At 39.0% G+C, this 16,489-nt stretch overlaps 1 protein-coding gene across 2 annotated transcripts in view; it reads right to left on the bottom strand.

The window, feature by feature from the left end:
* LOC126475072 (disks large-associated protein 5-like) overlaps positions 1-16,155 on the bottom strand; it is a 138,083-nt gene extending 121,928 nt beyond the window's left edge. For both annotated transcript variants that reach the window (XR_007586651.1, XM_050102631.1), the window contains exon 1: positions 15,874-16,155. Coding sequence is in view for 1 of the 2 variants with exons in the window: in XM_050102631.1 (XP_049958588.1) it covers positions 15,874-16,045 (172 nt within the window). In the remaining variant the exon portion in view is untranslated. The remainder of the gene's footprint in view (positions 1-15,873) is intronic.
* Positions 16,156-16,489: the final 334 nt, after the last annotated feature.

The raw sequence follows: 16,489 nt of genomic DNA, 5'->3' as shown, positions 1-16,489 counted from the left end.
CAAAACCTTTCTCTAAGTCTACAAATGCTAGAAACGTAGGTTTGCCTTTCCTTAATTTGTCTTCTAAGATAAGTCTTAGGGTCAGTATTGCCTTATGTGTTCCAACATTTCTATGGAATCCAAACTGACCTTACCCGAGGTCGGCTTCTACTAGTTTTTCCATTCGTCTGTAAAGAATTCGCGTTAGTATTTTGCAGCTGTGACTTATTAAACTGATAGTTCGGTAATTTTCACATCTGTCAACACCTGCTTTCTTTGGGATTGGAATTATATTCTTCTTGAAGTCTGAGGATATTTCGCCTGTTTCATACATCTTGCTCACCAGATGGTAGAGTTTTGTCAGGACTGGCTCTCCCAAGGCTATCAGTAGTTCTAATGGAATGTTGTCTACTCCCGGGGCCTTGTTTCGACTTAGGTCTTTCAGTGCTCTGTCGAACTCTTCACGCAGTATCGTGTCCCCCATTTCATCTTCATCTACCTCCTCTTCCATTTCCATAATATTGTCCTCAAGTACATCACCCTTGTATAGACCATCTATATACTCCTTCCACCTTTCTGCTCTCCCATCTTTGCTTAGAACTGGGTTTCCATCTGAGCTCTTGATATTCATGCAAGTGGTTCTCTTTTCTCCAAAGGTCTCTTTAATTTTCCTGTAGGCAGTATCTATCTTACCCCTCGTGGGATAAGCCTCTACATCCTTACATTTGTCCTCTAGCCATCCCTGCTTAGCCATTTTGCACTTCCTGTCGATCTCATTTTTGAGACATTTGTATTCCTTTTTGCCTGCTTCATTTACTGCATTTTTATATTATCTCTTTTCATTAATTAAATTCAGTATCTCTTCTGTTACCCATGGATTTCTACTAGCCCTCATCTTTTTACCTACTTGATCCTCTGCTGCCTTCACTATTTCATCCCTCAAAGCTACCCATTCTTCTTCTACTGTATTTCTTTCCCCCCATTGCTGTCAATTGTTCCCTTATGCTCTCCCTGAAACTCTGTATAGTTTTAATCTACAGTTCATAACCAATAGATTGTGGTCAGAGTACACATCTGCCCCTGGAAATGTCTTACAATTTAAAACCTGGTTCCTAAATCTCTGTGTTACCATTATATAATCTATCTGAAACCTAGTATCTCCAGGGTTCTTCCAGGTATACAACCTTCTTTTATGATTCTTGAACGAACTGTTAGCTATAATTAAGTTATGTTGTGTGCAAAATTCTACCAGCCAGCTTCCTCTTTCATTTCTTAGCCCCAATCCATATTCACCTACTATGTTTCCTTCTCTTCCTTTTCCTACTGTCTAATTCCAGTCACCCATGACAAATTTTCATCTCCCTTAACTACCTGAATAGTTTCTTTTATCTCATCATACATTTCATCCATTTCTTCATCATCTGCAGAGCTAGTTGGCACATAAACTTCTACTACTGTAGTAGGCGAGGGCTTCATATCTGTCTTGGCCACAATAAAGCGTTCACTATGCTGTTTGTAGTAGCTTACCCGCACTCCTGTTTTCCTATTCATTATTAAACCTACTCCTGCATTACCCCTATTTGATTTTGTATATATAACCCTGTATTCACCTGACCAAAAGTCTTGTAGGCGCATGCAGTTGTAAGTTTGCTGTGACTACAAAGTAAACTCAGCAATGAAGATGTTAACTTCACTTGTCTCTTGTACTCTTGAAATAGTAGTACGCATGTTACATGCTACTAGATTGTTTTAAACCTGATCTGAAATTTGAAAGTTTTATGACTGGAAGTATTAGTTGGAAGTTGGACTGACGTAAATTCATCTTTACCGTTTAGACAGATAACGGGATAGTTGATAAAACTGACAGAAAAATAACTCATGCGATTGCTGATCTGTGGCGGGACTTAGCCTTCGTGATACTTAATGGTCACTAACATCAAAGGGCACAGAGACTGATCACCAACATAAACTCAATTATTAGACTTGATTAGGCAACAGATAAATACAAGCACGAAGAACTTACAATTGTGCCCTGTTGTCAGAAGCTATTGTCAAAGTCAGAATTACTGATGCTAACAGACCCAATTCCGTGAATGAAAAATCAGGTGTGTGTGCTCAGTGTAGGTACAAATAATTACGAACAACAAGAAACTTTAATTCTTCATGTCACCTACATCATTTAATGGACATTTAATGTGTATTTGTGGGATTACTGATTCTTCGGACAACAAAGGTGAAAAGTGATTTAGTGACCATTTAACTGAACAACAATAAGATACACCGAAAACAATGCATTCTGAACATTGCTCAAGGGCATGTATCTCTGGAATTACATCTTGTAGTTGTTGAACATGCGACATAGTGACGCCTTGATGACGGAATAATGATTAACAACTCAATAGCCTCGCAAAATCATAATGTTGCATCGGCTTGATTTTTCACCATTTGAATACCCATTCTCAAACCAGGCATAAGAACTACAGTCAGCAAGTTCGCGTGGACTGAAAATCTGTCGCGAACATCCAAAGGACTTTTGGTTATCATTTCAGATCAAGGGAGTCATCGTGTTATCAAGTGGTGCAGTCGCTACATTTATAAGCGGAGATTGACACACATCGAACACCACTGCCTTAATTACAAGCAAGGGCAGCGCACACACTCCGGCATGCTGCTATATCGAGACATTGATATCAGTTTTGAGAGACAGTGTCTGAAAAATAACCAAACTATGCGAGGAGTTTGTTTTTCTAATAGTTACAGATTAGCAATGTCGTGATTGACGGACGCTGTTCCATGTCATCTCGATTAGGACAACCATCACGATCGAGCAGAGACAAAACCAGACGCCACAGCTAGCTGCAAGAGGAGAGCCCCAACCATCAGTGAGGCAGGCTTGGTCAAGCAGCCATGAGGGCCCACTGTAAGAGGTGTAACAGGCAGGAGTACTGTGACCAAAGGAGGGCGACGTCACTATAGCTGCAGTATATGGCACTGTTATACATGCTAGTTGCAACTGTTCATAATTCCTCTTGGCCTCTTGATAAGTTAGTTTGTCTTATGTCTTGTATTTCCTTCTTTTCCTAGAAAATAGTGCAATCTGGTGGGCAGGGAGAATGGTGCTTTCCAGACTTAACACAGATGGGGGGGAGGGGCACAAGGAGCGTTCACATGCAGTGGTTGTCTACAATCTCTACAGATGGGGCAAGCATTATAACATGAAGATGTGCCCAAATTTTAAACAGAGGAGGAGGAGGAGGAGGAGGAGGAGGGGGTGTGGCACATGCTGTTTCACATCGCATCAGCCCCATCACCTTGACATTTCCAGGCAATGAATCACCCTCAAAGGGGCATCAGTAGCAACCCTAATATCCTTTGACCTCCTATGGACATAAAGTGTAAACCCTGTTGCTCCAAGTTGGCATGTAGCTCATCATGAAACTGCGATAATAGGTCTCAGTGAAAAGTGATGCCCTGAATCACATTTAGATTAGTACAGGGAGCCACAGTCACCAGTATGTCACCCAACTTATTACAAGTAAGCAGTGCCTGTGACTGGGCAGAGAATGCTGTTTTGATCGAAATTGATCCTCTTTTTATTTTGGAGATGGCTGCCACTTCCCCAAACTTGTTTCTAAGTTCTCCTTAAAGAATAAGGTCTTTGTGACCAAGACAGAATCATTATCAGTCCTTGTGCAGAGAGTATGCCTCTGCTAGCCGCTTAGCCCTACATTCTTCCCATGGTGTAGCCAGGGAAGGGAACATTTTAGGGTTGTATATCTCTGCATTAAAAAGAACCTTCCTCCCATAGAGACCACTGGAGCCATATGGCCACAAGGGGGAGATAACTTCATCTGCTTGACTTGCGGCTCATCTGTCATGTTGCCATCCACTCCATACAGGTGATGTTCCCATGAGCACCACTCAGCCTCAGCAACAGCTAACTGGCCAGTAATCAGTTGTTGGGTGTCCCCATGCCTGAGTCACAATGAGCACATACTCCTTGGCATACAAGGGGAGTTTTCAGCTCAGACACCAACAGTGCAATCCCTGTGTGGTCAAGGGGTTACCACTGTGCAGGTACTTGATGACACCTCACAACAGGATGGCTACAGTCCTGGGTTTTGCGTGTATTATCTTATTAAAGGGAAAGGTGCGAAGACGTAAAGACACAAAGGCAGAGCACACACTGCATTGCACGTTCTTCCCTGCACGATTCACACTTTTAGAGAATTTTGAAAACTGGTGACATGTCAGGTCCAACAATGGGGTCCATATATGTATTTTTTTTATTTACTGAAATGTTGTAGAGAAGACCGGAAGTGGAAACGCTAGTCCTATGTCCAAGCAGGGTCTGCACCAAGAAAACCATTAGATGGAGAGGCAGAAGGGTGAAAGTATAGTGTAAGTGTAAGCCTGCAGCATGGAAAGGAAGTATTGCTGCAAAGGCTGATGGCCCGTGTTAGCTAAGCAAGTACTCACAAAAGAGAGGCGAGTAGTTAAATGTGAACTGGTGGAAAAGAAAGCAAAAGGAAGCACCATGGTAGAATTTTACACACAGCATAATTTAATTATTGCTAACATTTGGTTTAAGAATTACAAGAGAAAGAAGAAAGATTTCAGAACCAGATTTTAAATTGTCAGACATTTCCAGGAGCAGATGTGGACTGACCATAATTTATTGGGCCTGAACTGTAGATTAAAACTAAAGAAACTGAATGAAGGTAGGAAATTGAGGAGATGGGGCTCAGGTAAGTTGAAAGAACCTGAAATTGTTGAGGGTTTCAGACGAAGCATTAGGCAACGGTTGACTAGGACAAGGGAAAGAAATGCAGTAGAAGATGAATGCGAAGCTTTGAAGAGATGAAATTTTGAAGGCAGCAGATCATCAGATAGATAAAAGAAAAAGCTTAGTAGAAATCTTTGACAACACATGAGGTATTACGCTTAACCAAAGAAAGGAGAAAATATAAAACTGCAGCAAATGAGGCAGGCGAACGGGAATGCAAACGCCTAAAAACTGAGTGACAGGAAGTGCAAAATGGCTAAACAAGAATGACTAAAGGAGAAGTGTAAAAATTTAGAAGTATACTTCACTAGGGGAAAGATACGTACAGCCTACAGGAAAATTAAAGTGGCCTTTGGGGCGTGGCAGGGTGGGGGAAGGCAGCTGTTTGAATATCCAGAGCTTGGATGGAAAACCAGCTCTAAACAAGGAAGGGAAAGCTGAAAGGTGGAACATGGAAAAAGCAGACACATCAAAAAAAGTTTTGCATCACCTTGGTTCCCAGAACTCCTGACTGAGACATTGACTGTGGATACTGTATCACAGACACATTCCCTTTGACTGTTCAGTGATGTCACTAAACCTACCCAAAGATGTAAACAACCATGCACTAACAGCACCTATTAGATGGAGGGAGGTCTGACAGCTGATCAGCACTAATCATTCCACCACAAAGGAGGTACACGGCTCGTGTTGTCTGTAGTTCAACCATGCCTGGAAGGACAATACCGTGGTTCGATTGCGTCCACATTGTTACTTTGTACCAGGAAGAGCTCTCAACAAGCGAAGTGTCCAGGCATCTCAGAGTGAACCAAAGTGATGTTCAGACATGGAGGAGATACAGAAAGACAGGAACTGTCGATGACATGTCTCACGCAGGCTGCCCAAGAACTACTACTGCAGTGGATAACTGTTACCTGCAGATTATGGCTCGGAGGAACCCTGACAGCAATGTCACCATGTTGACTAATGCTTTTTGTGCAGCCACAGGACGTCGTGTTACGACTCAAACTGTGTGCAATAGTCTGCATGATGCGCAACTTCACTCCCAACATCCACGGCGAGGTCCATCTTTGCAACCACGACGCCATGCAGCACGGTGCAGATGGGCCCAACAGCAGGCAGAATGGACCCCTCAGGATTTGCATCATGTTCTCTTCACCGATTAGTGTTGCATATGCCTTCAACCAGACAATCATCATAGACGTGTTTGGAGGCAACCCAATCAGGGTGAATGCCTTAAACACACAGTCCAGCGAGTGCAGCAAGGTGGAGGTTCCCAGCTGTTTTGGGTTGCCATTATGTGGGGATGACGTGCGCTGCTGGTGGTCATGGAAGGTGCCGTAACGGCTTTACGATACGTGAATGTCATCCTCCGACCGATAGTGCAACAACATCAGCAGAATATTGGCGAGGCATTTGTCTTCATGGACGACAATTCGCACCTCCATCGTACTTATCTTGTGAATGACTTCCTTCAGGATAACGACATTGCTCGACCCGAGTGGCCAGCATGTTCTCCAGACATGAACCTTATCAAACATGCCTGGGGTAGATTGAAAAGGGCTGTTTATGGACAATATGACCTGAGGGCTGTTTATGGACAATGTGACCTGAGGGATCTATGCCAAATCACCGTTGAGGAGTGAGACAATCTGGACCAGCAGTGTCTTGATGAATGGCAGTATGCCACGAGGAATACAGGCACCAATCAATGCAAGACGATGTGCTACTGGGTATTAGAGGTACCGGTGTGTACAGCAATTTGGACCACAACCTCTGAGGGTCTCGATGTATGGTGGTACAACATGCAATGTGTGGTTTTCATGTTCTGTACAGGTTCCAGAACTCTCGGAACGAAGGTGACGTAAAACTATTTTTGATGTGTATATAGAGGGTCTACAAGGGAGAGATGTACTTGAGGTAAATATTATGAAATGGAATACAATACAGCGAGAAGAACATGTGTTGAAAGACCTAAACCGAAACAGGGCCCTGGGAGCAGATGACATTCCTTCGGAGTTACTGATAGCCTTGGGAGAGGCAACTATAACAAAACTCTCCCATATGGGGGTGCAAGTTATAAGAGACAGGTGAAATACCCTCAAATTTCATAAAAAATGTAATCATTCCAATTTCACAGAAAGCATATGTATGTTACTGAACTATCAGTTTAAAAGGTCATGGCTGAAAATACTAACACAAATTCTTTACAGAAGAACAAGAAGAATGGAAAAAGCTGATAGAAGCCAACCTCAGGGAAGATCAGTTCGGATTCCAGAGAAAAGCGACCCTACGACTTATCTTAAGAGAAAGGTTTTCTTAAGGGAGGGAGTAAAAGGCTATCTACATCTCGCTTATTTAAATCTGTATTCAATGGTAGTTAATTTCTCTTCTTCAGAAATGCTTTTCATGTCATTGCCAGCCAGTCTACATTTACTGCACAGAAAGTAGGCAGCAGCTGCCAGAGTCAAGGCACATGGAAGGGAACCACTGGTTGAGAAGGGAGCAGGACAGGGTTGTAGAATATTCCTCACATTATTCAATCTGTTCATTAAGCAAGCCGCAAAGGAAACCAAAGAAAAACTTGGAACACGAATTATAGTCCAGGGAGCAGAACAAGGAGAATGGAATTTAGTCTAACTAAATCAGGTGATGCTGAGGGAATTATATTAGGAAATGAGACACTTAAAGTAGTAACCGAGTGTTGCTATTTGGGCAGCAAAATAACTGATGATAGCCGAAATAGAGAGGATATAAGATGTAGGTGGGCAATGGCAAGAAAAGCGTTTTTGAAGAGAAATTTGTTAACACTGAATATAGATGTAAGTGCTGGGAAGTCTTTTCTGAAAGTATGCGGATGGAGTGGAGCTGTTTACGGAAGTGAAACATGGATAATAAACAAATTGTGTGACACAACCTGACTAGAAGATGGATAGGTTGATAGACCACATTCCGAGACATCAAGTGGTGGAGGGGCAGGGGGTTAAAAACTGTGGAGGGAGACAAAGAGAGGAATATAGTAAGTAAATTCAAAAGGATGTAAGTTTGAGTAGTTATTTGAAGATGAAGAGGCTTATAAAGAATAGAGTAGCATTGTACCAGTTTTAATACTGAAAACAACAACAACAACATTTATATTCCTATTCACTGTTTCACACTGTAAGCATCGGTGCAGTACATGGGAGCAACAACTTCACATTAGAAGCACCACCTCTCTGAGCAAGCCTTTTCAACCAAAGTGCAGCAGGTTCCTCAGAGGTTGCACACTAATGACTGTTTAGCTTAACAGCCATTAATCCATTGACATACAGGAGACCTAGGAAATAAAGTTCTAGTTATAGAAGTTTGTACTACCTTCATGATTTGGATAATCAAACAAAGATCCCACCAACAAGTCCTATGACTGTCATTGAAGCATATCTATTGTCTATAGCAATAGAGCACTCTGCTGCTGACCAGTCCATGGCTCAAGAACGTCTAATTCACCTTTGTTGCACGCTGCCTGTACTCACCGAGTTCCCAGAGAATCTAAATAAGGTACAATAGAGCCTGAACTTTTCAGTATGGGAAGTAACATAATACAGTGAAGCCCGTTTGTGGCTCGTATTGTTGGCACAATAAGTGCCAATTAGTTTCTGCTCCACATATGTATTTTCCTTTTGGTGTAACATGTTTGCATCCACACCAAGAGGTGTTCTACCACAAAGGGTAGTGCTGTAATGTTGTGTGGGGTCAGTGAAAGTGCTGTTTAAGTCAGGATATCTACAAATCTTTATAGCAGCCTAGCCGCAAAATTAGAATTACTAGTCTGTAGGAACACCTTTTTTCCATTCTCCACCTTGACAGTTGACTGCGATCCTTTCTTTCTCTTGAATGTATCAGTTTACCGCTCCTGTAATTATCTTGTTTCTGAGCATTATAGTGTTTTTTCTATCAAATTAACTGCCTCTTTAAAGCAGTCATGTCTAGTTTATAACATTAACATCACACATGGTGATGAATCCCAGAAGTCAACACAGTGAGTGTTATTACTATTTGTAATAGTGACACTTCATGTAGAACTGAATTCAGTGTTGTTTATGAGTGAATAGGAAAGAAACTCAACTATATTAACAATTATGAATTTGCAAACGAACTTTTAGAGTATGTATGGCCCATAGTTGTAACAAATTGTGATTATAGTGAATTATATTAAAATGGCTAACACAGAGCAACTTGGTAGCGATATTGTTAATGATGGAAAACATGTCTTATCAATTTTCAATTTGCTAATTCCATAAACTGTGTAACATTAACACCATGTGCAATGATATAGGCATTGATACATACTGAGATGATTATTCCCCCTAATGATTACCCTAATTACATTCCTTCTCCTATCTAGCGAACTTTGGCCGTTGTTAAATACTGACTACAATGAGTAAGGTTTCTTCCACTATGAAATTAAATTGAATTAAACACCATTTATTAATAGCAAACAGCTTTCCATCACACAAAATTTTTCCAAAATAATCCTATTTGCTAATGCTGTGTGCCACTAAATAGCGAGAACTGTTGACCTACAAGGCCATCCATGGCTCACCAACTAACTGTTTGCTTAGCCTGCTACTAAATACTGTTAGTGTCAGCAATTATATTACTTTCAATCATGTAAGAGTAATATTCCCTTACAGATGCCGAAGATTTGACTTGCAAACAAAATATTTTCACTTGTTCCCAAATCGTCAGTTTCACGAGGCAAAAACATCCTGTTGAGTTCAAATACACACCAGACTACATGGACCTAGGCAACAGCCACCAGGAGGCAGGCATTCCTAATATTTCCAAGCACTGCTGCTGCTGCTGCTGCCGCCTCAGCAGTAGGTGCGGGCTACACCCCACACACCAGCCTATTGGCACTGGCAACCATGCTACAGACCTAGCAACGCTGGCTCCTGAATCTCGGTCATGTTCTGACTGTGCTTCATATCGTTCTTTGTACTCAGCATTGCTTGGTTCTTGATATTGCTACATCTAGGCTCTCGATTTAGTTTACCCTTGTCATTCTGTCATGCTGTCTGTGCTGTTCGTTCATCACTGATGGTGATTTACCAAAAACCGCAGAAAGACAACAGCAATGTTCTCGGCCCCAGAGTCTCTGCGTCATGTCCAATTCCACTTACTATAACTGATGACAAGGATAACTTAACTGTGTCCTATGGAACTTCCAAATAGAACATTTGTGAGCACAACCTCTCGAATTTTTCCAATATTTTCATTGATTTGAGCAGTTAATGGACATCCAGAATGAGGTTTGCATTAATCAACATGTCGCCATTTTTAAATCGAGAAAACCACTCTTACACTTGAGGTTTTCCTCAGCATCATCTTGGTAAGCTGTTTTCAACACTCAAACCGTTTCAGCAGCATCTTTACAGAATAGAAAAAAATTTCATGACTGCACATTGTTCATTTACACCTGCCATTGTAAAAAATGGAACAGCACTAGCATAAACAATTACTGCAGATGAACAGAACAAGCCAGGTCCCTTAAAGGCGGCACTGAACCGGCAATGAGTTGGGCTATACACACCTCATGGCAGACATACTCTGCCCATAGCAATGTTAGTCCAGGGGATTTGTTTGTTCGTTTTGTACCCTCTCATATTTTTTGTCGGCCTCTTCAACAAGTTACATGAAGGATGTAGTGTAACACCTAGGCAACATGACAGAAGGAAAGAAGTAAGACAGAAGAATGGGAAATTAATGATTTTGCGCAAGACGATTTTTCAGTCTGGAGACATTAGCGAAAATTAGAATATCTTTGCACTGGTAAGTTGCATCATTGCAATTGACACGATTGTTCTTTAGAGAAGTGTCCTCTAAAACATTGTCTATTAAACAAAATACTCTAAATTAAAAAATAACCAGTCAAAATGACCTCCCAGTTGGGTATCCAAATTTTTCAAAAATCCACTTTTTTTAGGCCCAAAAATAACAAACAAGGAGTGATTTATGAGAGTATTTTTTCCTATAGTTAGATATCATACACTACTAGCCTCATATAGAGCATGAACACTTACAAATGTTCCCTTAATTTTTTTATTAATTTTTGAAATTTGAAAATTTTCCATTTTTTTTTAGTTTGGTGTTAGTTATCTCAGGTGGGACTGAATATAAAAATATTATTTTTACACAGTATTTACGCATATAAGATAGCAATGTACTGTAAAAATTTCAACACTGATATCTAACTGTGAACAAAGATATGAATTTTTGAAAATGAGGAGATAATTCACATTACTCTACAACTGATCTTACGGTTGTTGCCAGTTTATATGGTTTATTGTTTCACTGTAACAAAATTTAATTGTGGCATATTTAGTTAACACTACCAACCAATATTCATTTATTTATTTTTAATCATGAAAAATTAAACAAGAGGAGCTTTTGCTTTTGTTCTATGGTAATAAAAATGCCCATTTACGTTTAGGTTTATTGTCAATAAAGAAGTACATTACTACTGGGTGTGGCATTGTTGTCAGTCTGTTCTGAAACCGCTGTTAGAGTGGATGTACATACTTCATCGAGAGTGTAGAATGTGTTACATGCTTTGTTCTGTGTGTAACTCGTAATTAATTTTCAGAGTGTAACTGGAGTGCAATAACATGGATGAACAGTGCTCTGTTGGACAGATAGCAAGCAAAGTGTGTCACAAAACAGTTTACAGTTCAGTTTCAAGAAACTTGAAAATTGTCAATGACTTTGATGAAGTTAGACAAACTTTGTTTAAATTTCGAGTAAGTTCTTCTGTAACATCAGTGTGTGAATATCATGAGAAGTAATATATCCTGAAGTACAACCACATTTTTGGAAGAAAGCGCTGTGACCCACTTAAAGTTCATGAAAGGCCTATTACTAAAGGTTTGAGGGAAATAAAACTTAAACATTTGTCCTTGTTATGTGAGAGTGAAACAGCTTCCCAAGTGAAACATAACGTGATTACTGGAAATTCCCTGTGCCCAAATTTTTACTCAAAAATATTTGTTGTGAATCCAGAACCAGAATCATGTAACCTTGTTAATGACATTTATATTCCTAATGAGGAAGCTGTTAGCATATTGGATTTTGCTTGTTCTAAGTTAGATGTATCTCCTGCTTCGAAAATAATAAAATTAAGTAGCAGAAAAAGAAAAGCAGCTATTGAAAATAATGTACAACAAATTTCAGACAAAATTAGAAGGGACTTGGAATTGTGCTTTAATAATACAGATACCAACATAATTTCTAAAGAAGAAGAAAACCTACCACCAGCATCATCAGACACTGAATCTTTGAGCTTAATAGAGAAATTAAAAATTATGTTCAGCGACATCTAAAGAGGAAAAAGTTAAAATTTTTAGTTTGCTGCCTGACTCATGGTCAAGAGAAAAAAAATAGTTAATGAATTCAACATTTCTCATTGTTTGGTTAAACTAACCTGAAAATTAGTGAAAGAGCAAGGCATTCTTCCTGTTTTAGGAAAGAAGAATGGAGTAGGTATAAGTGACGAAACAATTAAAAAGATCCAGCAGTTTTTTGAAGATGATGAAAACAGCAGAATGTGCCCAGGTTGCAAAGACAGCAAAAGAGTTGTTATAGATGAAGTTAAAGTAACAAAGCAGAAATGACTAGTGCTGTCAAATTTAAATTATGTAGCTTTCAAAAATTCTCATCCTGAATGCAAAATTGGAAGGTCAGAATTTTGTGACCTCTGCCCTAAGTTGTGTATTTTGGCTGGATCCTCAGGAACACACTCCATATGTATGTGTTAATATCATCAAAGTGTCAAACTGATGATTGCAGGTGCAAAACTCAGTGATCTTAGCTACAAACAGTTACTACATTTAATGGTCTGTGACACTAACAGTTATGACTGCAGGATGGGTTTGTGTAATAAATGCCCTGGTAAGGAAACCATTGTTGAATTGTTTCACGAATATGATGAGGCAATGCCATACAGTACCACCTTCAAACAGTGGGTCACAACTGACAGGGCAGAAATGATAACAGTGGTTGAATCTCAGGAAGAGTACTTGGAATCTGTAATTGATAACATACAAAAACTCAATGTCAATGTCACCACTATATTTCGAAAATCCAAAGTAAGTTTTTGAAGGAAAAAAAAGGACAACTTCATGAAACTGAATACATAGTGGCAGCTGATTTTGCCGAAAATTTTACACATGTGATTCAGGATGCAATACAAGAGTACCACTGGGTCAATGACCAGGCAACAGTTGATCCATTTATTCTCTACTTTAAAAATGAGAAAGACGAAGTTTGCAGTTCTTCAATTTGCATTCTAAGTGACTTCTTGGAGCACATGTGTTACAAAAGTATGGAATAAATTACATAAAAGAAAATTTTCCCAAGGTTGAGAAGCTGATATACTTTCCAGATGGAAGAACAAAAAGAATTTTTCAAATCTGAGCAACCACAAGGTAGACTTTGGGTTGGAGACTGAATGGTACTTTTTTGCATCTTGCCATTGTAAAAATGCATGTGATGGGGTAGGAGGTCCGACAAAACACGAAGTAAGTAAAGCCAGCCTACAAAGACCAAATTCTCACAGTACAGGACATGTATGTCTTTTGAAAGGATAATATTAAAGGGATTACCTATTTTCTGATCAAGAAAGAAGAAGTGGTTCTGCATATGAAAACAACACTCCAAACTAGATTTGAAAACTGTACAGCAATACAAGGACAAGGCATTTCCACAAACTGTTTGGTATTGCAGAAAACTTAGTTCGATGCTATGTAACATCAGAAACCGAAATTTATGAGGATCACTGAGGCAGTAAAATTACACCTCTGTCTTTAACATTGAATGATATAGTGGTATGTGCGTATGACAGACATTGGTAGCTTGCAGAGGTTGAAAGAAGTAGTTTGGAAAACAATGATGTTTTTGTGCATTTTTTATCACCTTACTGGCCCAAGAACATCATTCAAGAAATCTACTAGTGACAAATGTTTTAAGGAAACATTCAGTGCTTTAACTTACCATAGCTACTGGGATATCTTTTTCTACATCACAGATGCTGTCTGAAGAAATAAGTGTCCTTAACATTCACCACCAGGTTTAGGAACAGTCGTGTCTCTAAGGTTGTTAATTGAAAATATTTATTTAAAGTAGCCTATGTCAAAATAATATAAATGTTAATTTCAGTGATGATTCCACTTTCTGTATATAATTCAGTACCCTAGTTCAAAAATAATTTTTTATATCCTGCCAATATCACACATGAATAAGCAACAGCCATACGATCAGTTGTAGAGTAATGTGAATTGTCTCATTTTTTAAAATTCATATCTTTGTTCAATGTTGAAATTTTTACAGTACATTACTATCATATAGGTGTAACAACTGCGCAAAAATCATTTTTATATTCAGTCCCACCTGAGATAACTAACACCAAACTTCACAAAAAATGCAAATTTTAAAATATCAAAAATTCATAAAAAATTGAAGAAACATTTGTAAGTGTTCTTGCACTATATGAGGCTAGTAGTGTACGATGTGTAACTACAGGAAAAAAATATACTCTCATGAATCACTCCTTGCTTGTTATTTTGAGAGCAAAAATTAAATTTTTGAAAAATTTGAAAACCAAACTTGGAGGTCACTTTTTAAATTTAGGGTATTTTGTGTACTAGACAATGTTGTAGAGGACACTTTTCTAAAAACAGTCATGTCAACTGCAATGTTTTAACTTAACCCAATGCTGAGATATTCATAGTTTTGCTAACGTCTCTAAATTTAAACATCGTCGCATGCTTACAAACGAAAATGGCTGCCATTCAGTAAAGGTGAAAGGTAAATTTTTTTTAAAAAAACTGTTTTGAACTTCAATTATAAGGCAATCACATAATACATAAATATGGTCAAGCAACCAACTTCATTTTTATTGTACCACTTCATTTGGATTGACCCAGGTATTGTACAAGTATCTGGTTTGGTAACTTTTCTAAATAAGATATACCAAACAACTCTCAATAGAATCCTATAACAAGCACCACAGACATTCTAATTTACCCCACTTTTATTTTGTTAACGTCAAATGACATTGTTCCATTTGAAAAAGCGGATGTTTGGACAGAAAATATGCTTTCTAAGTACTAATACAATCTGTTTATTGCTAACTATATGAGCCCCTGACTTCCAACTCATTATGTGAAAACTGCATAACAACAGCACTTCCCATTTCTGCAATATTTGTGGAGCAAGTTTTACGCGTTTCACACAAACATAAAACATTAACAACATAGGATAAGGTGAGAATAGGACAGGAAGTCAGCCAAGGCTTAAACAAAGGAATCATACTAATAGTGCCCTTAGCGACAAGGAGAAACTATGTAAGACAAGCCAGGGTGGGTGGACAGGGAATAAACACTGGTCCTCTCGACTACGAACGTCCAATACTTTAAGGCTGGAGTCGCCACCTCACTTGGTACACGATTGGAATGGAGCTAAGTACATTGTTGACATTGTGACTTAACTAATGCCCTACCTCTTATAGGACAGAGGACAAGATGAACAAAAACCCCAGTGAAAGATTTAGCCAATTTTCCCAAAGCCTCATACGGCACTGGGTGATAATGGGAGTACTCATTTGTTAACACTTCAATCAAATACACTGGCACTGTAAGAAAGAAATGACCAATTTACTGACTATTTGGGCAGGATACGTCGATTTCAAACTCGGCAGCAAAATACTAGACTAGTTACGAAAAAAATATATGATTTTAATTGAGGCACGGCTTGGCGGAACACTATCAGTGTTACGGTATATTGTGTAATGGAGGCAATTATTTGTGATGATTTTTATGAAGGATAAAATACGTCATAAGTTAGCTATGGTTAGAAAAGTGTATTATATCTTATCAACTACCAAAATCCTCTTGAAGCAGAAATAAGGATTTATTGCATTCACAAGTTACTTATACTTCTACCACTTAAGTTATGTTCACTATTACTGCAGCACTCGTCACCGTTTCTGTAAATACGTAATGCGCAACGAACTGAAAAAAAATGGTTTGAAATTTCGTCGACGGGTAAACACAAGAAAACCGGAACATACTTACGCCTTTCCGTTGATTCTGTTTCTTCTTCACTACCAGCCAGTCTCTGCTTATTAAAAATATTATCCCGTTTGTTTCTACGCTCCGTCTGCATAAGCGCTGCTGTAAGTTCACGTCTAAGTTTTACACTTGTTATCTTCGGCTGTTTCTGTTCAATTCTGAAATTATTACTCATCTTCAAAATACAGAGCACTATGTCAAACCTCAAAAACGACTTTCTATCTAAACTTTCGCGCCCTTTATATTTTCAGCCATGGATAACATATTCACTCGTATGGCATAAGGTACCAACTGTAAAATATCGATAACAAAGTTACCTCTGATTTTGCAAACATCACTACAAACTACAAAGTCCTGAAAGTACAGCAGCCTGTGTCCAGGTCGCGTCGCATTTAACTACAAATAAATTTGTGCACAAAATGACTGAACACTGAAATTTATTTTTAATATGATGTCTACAATGGACAGACATTAAGTCTTAATTCTTTGAATTGTTTCCTCTGTATTTTAGACTCTTTCGTGACCGATTTCTTTAAAGCATGTGACTCATTGTCATGCCTACGCTCATTATCGAGAGTACGTGCGTAGTGAAAATTGCGACTGTAATGAGCATTTCTTG

Source organism: Schistocerca serialis, chromosome 4 (genome assembly GCF_023864345.2).
Source record: "Schistocerca serialis cubense isolate TAMUIC-IGC-003099 chromosome 4, iqSchSeri2.2, whole genome shotgun sequence".
Classification (NCBI taxonomy): Eukaryota; Metazoa; Arthropoda; class Insecta; order Orthoptera; family Acrididae; genus Schistocerca; species Schistocerca serialis.
Note: the sequence above shows the minus strand (reverse complement) of the source record. Positions and strands in the feature narration are given on the sequence as shown.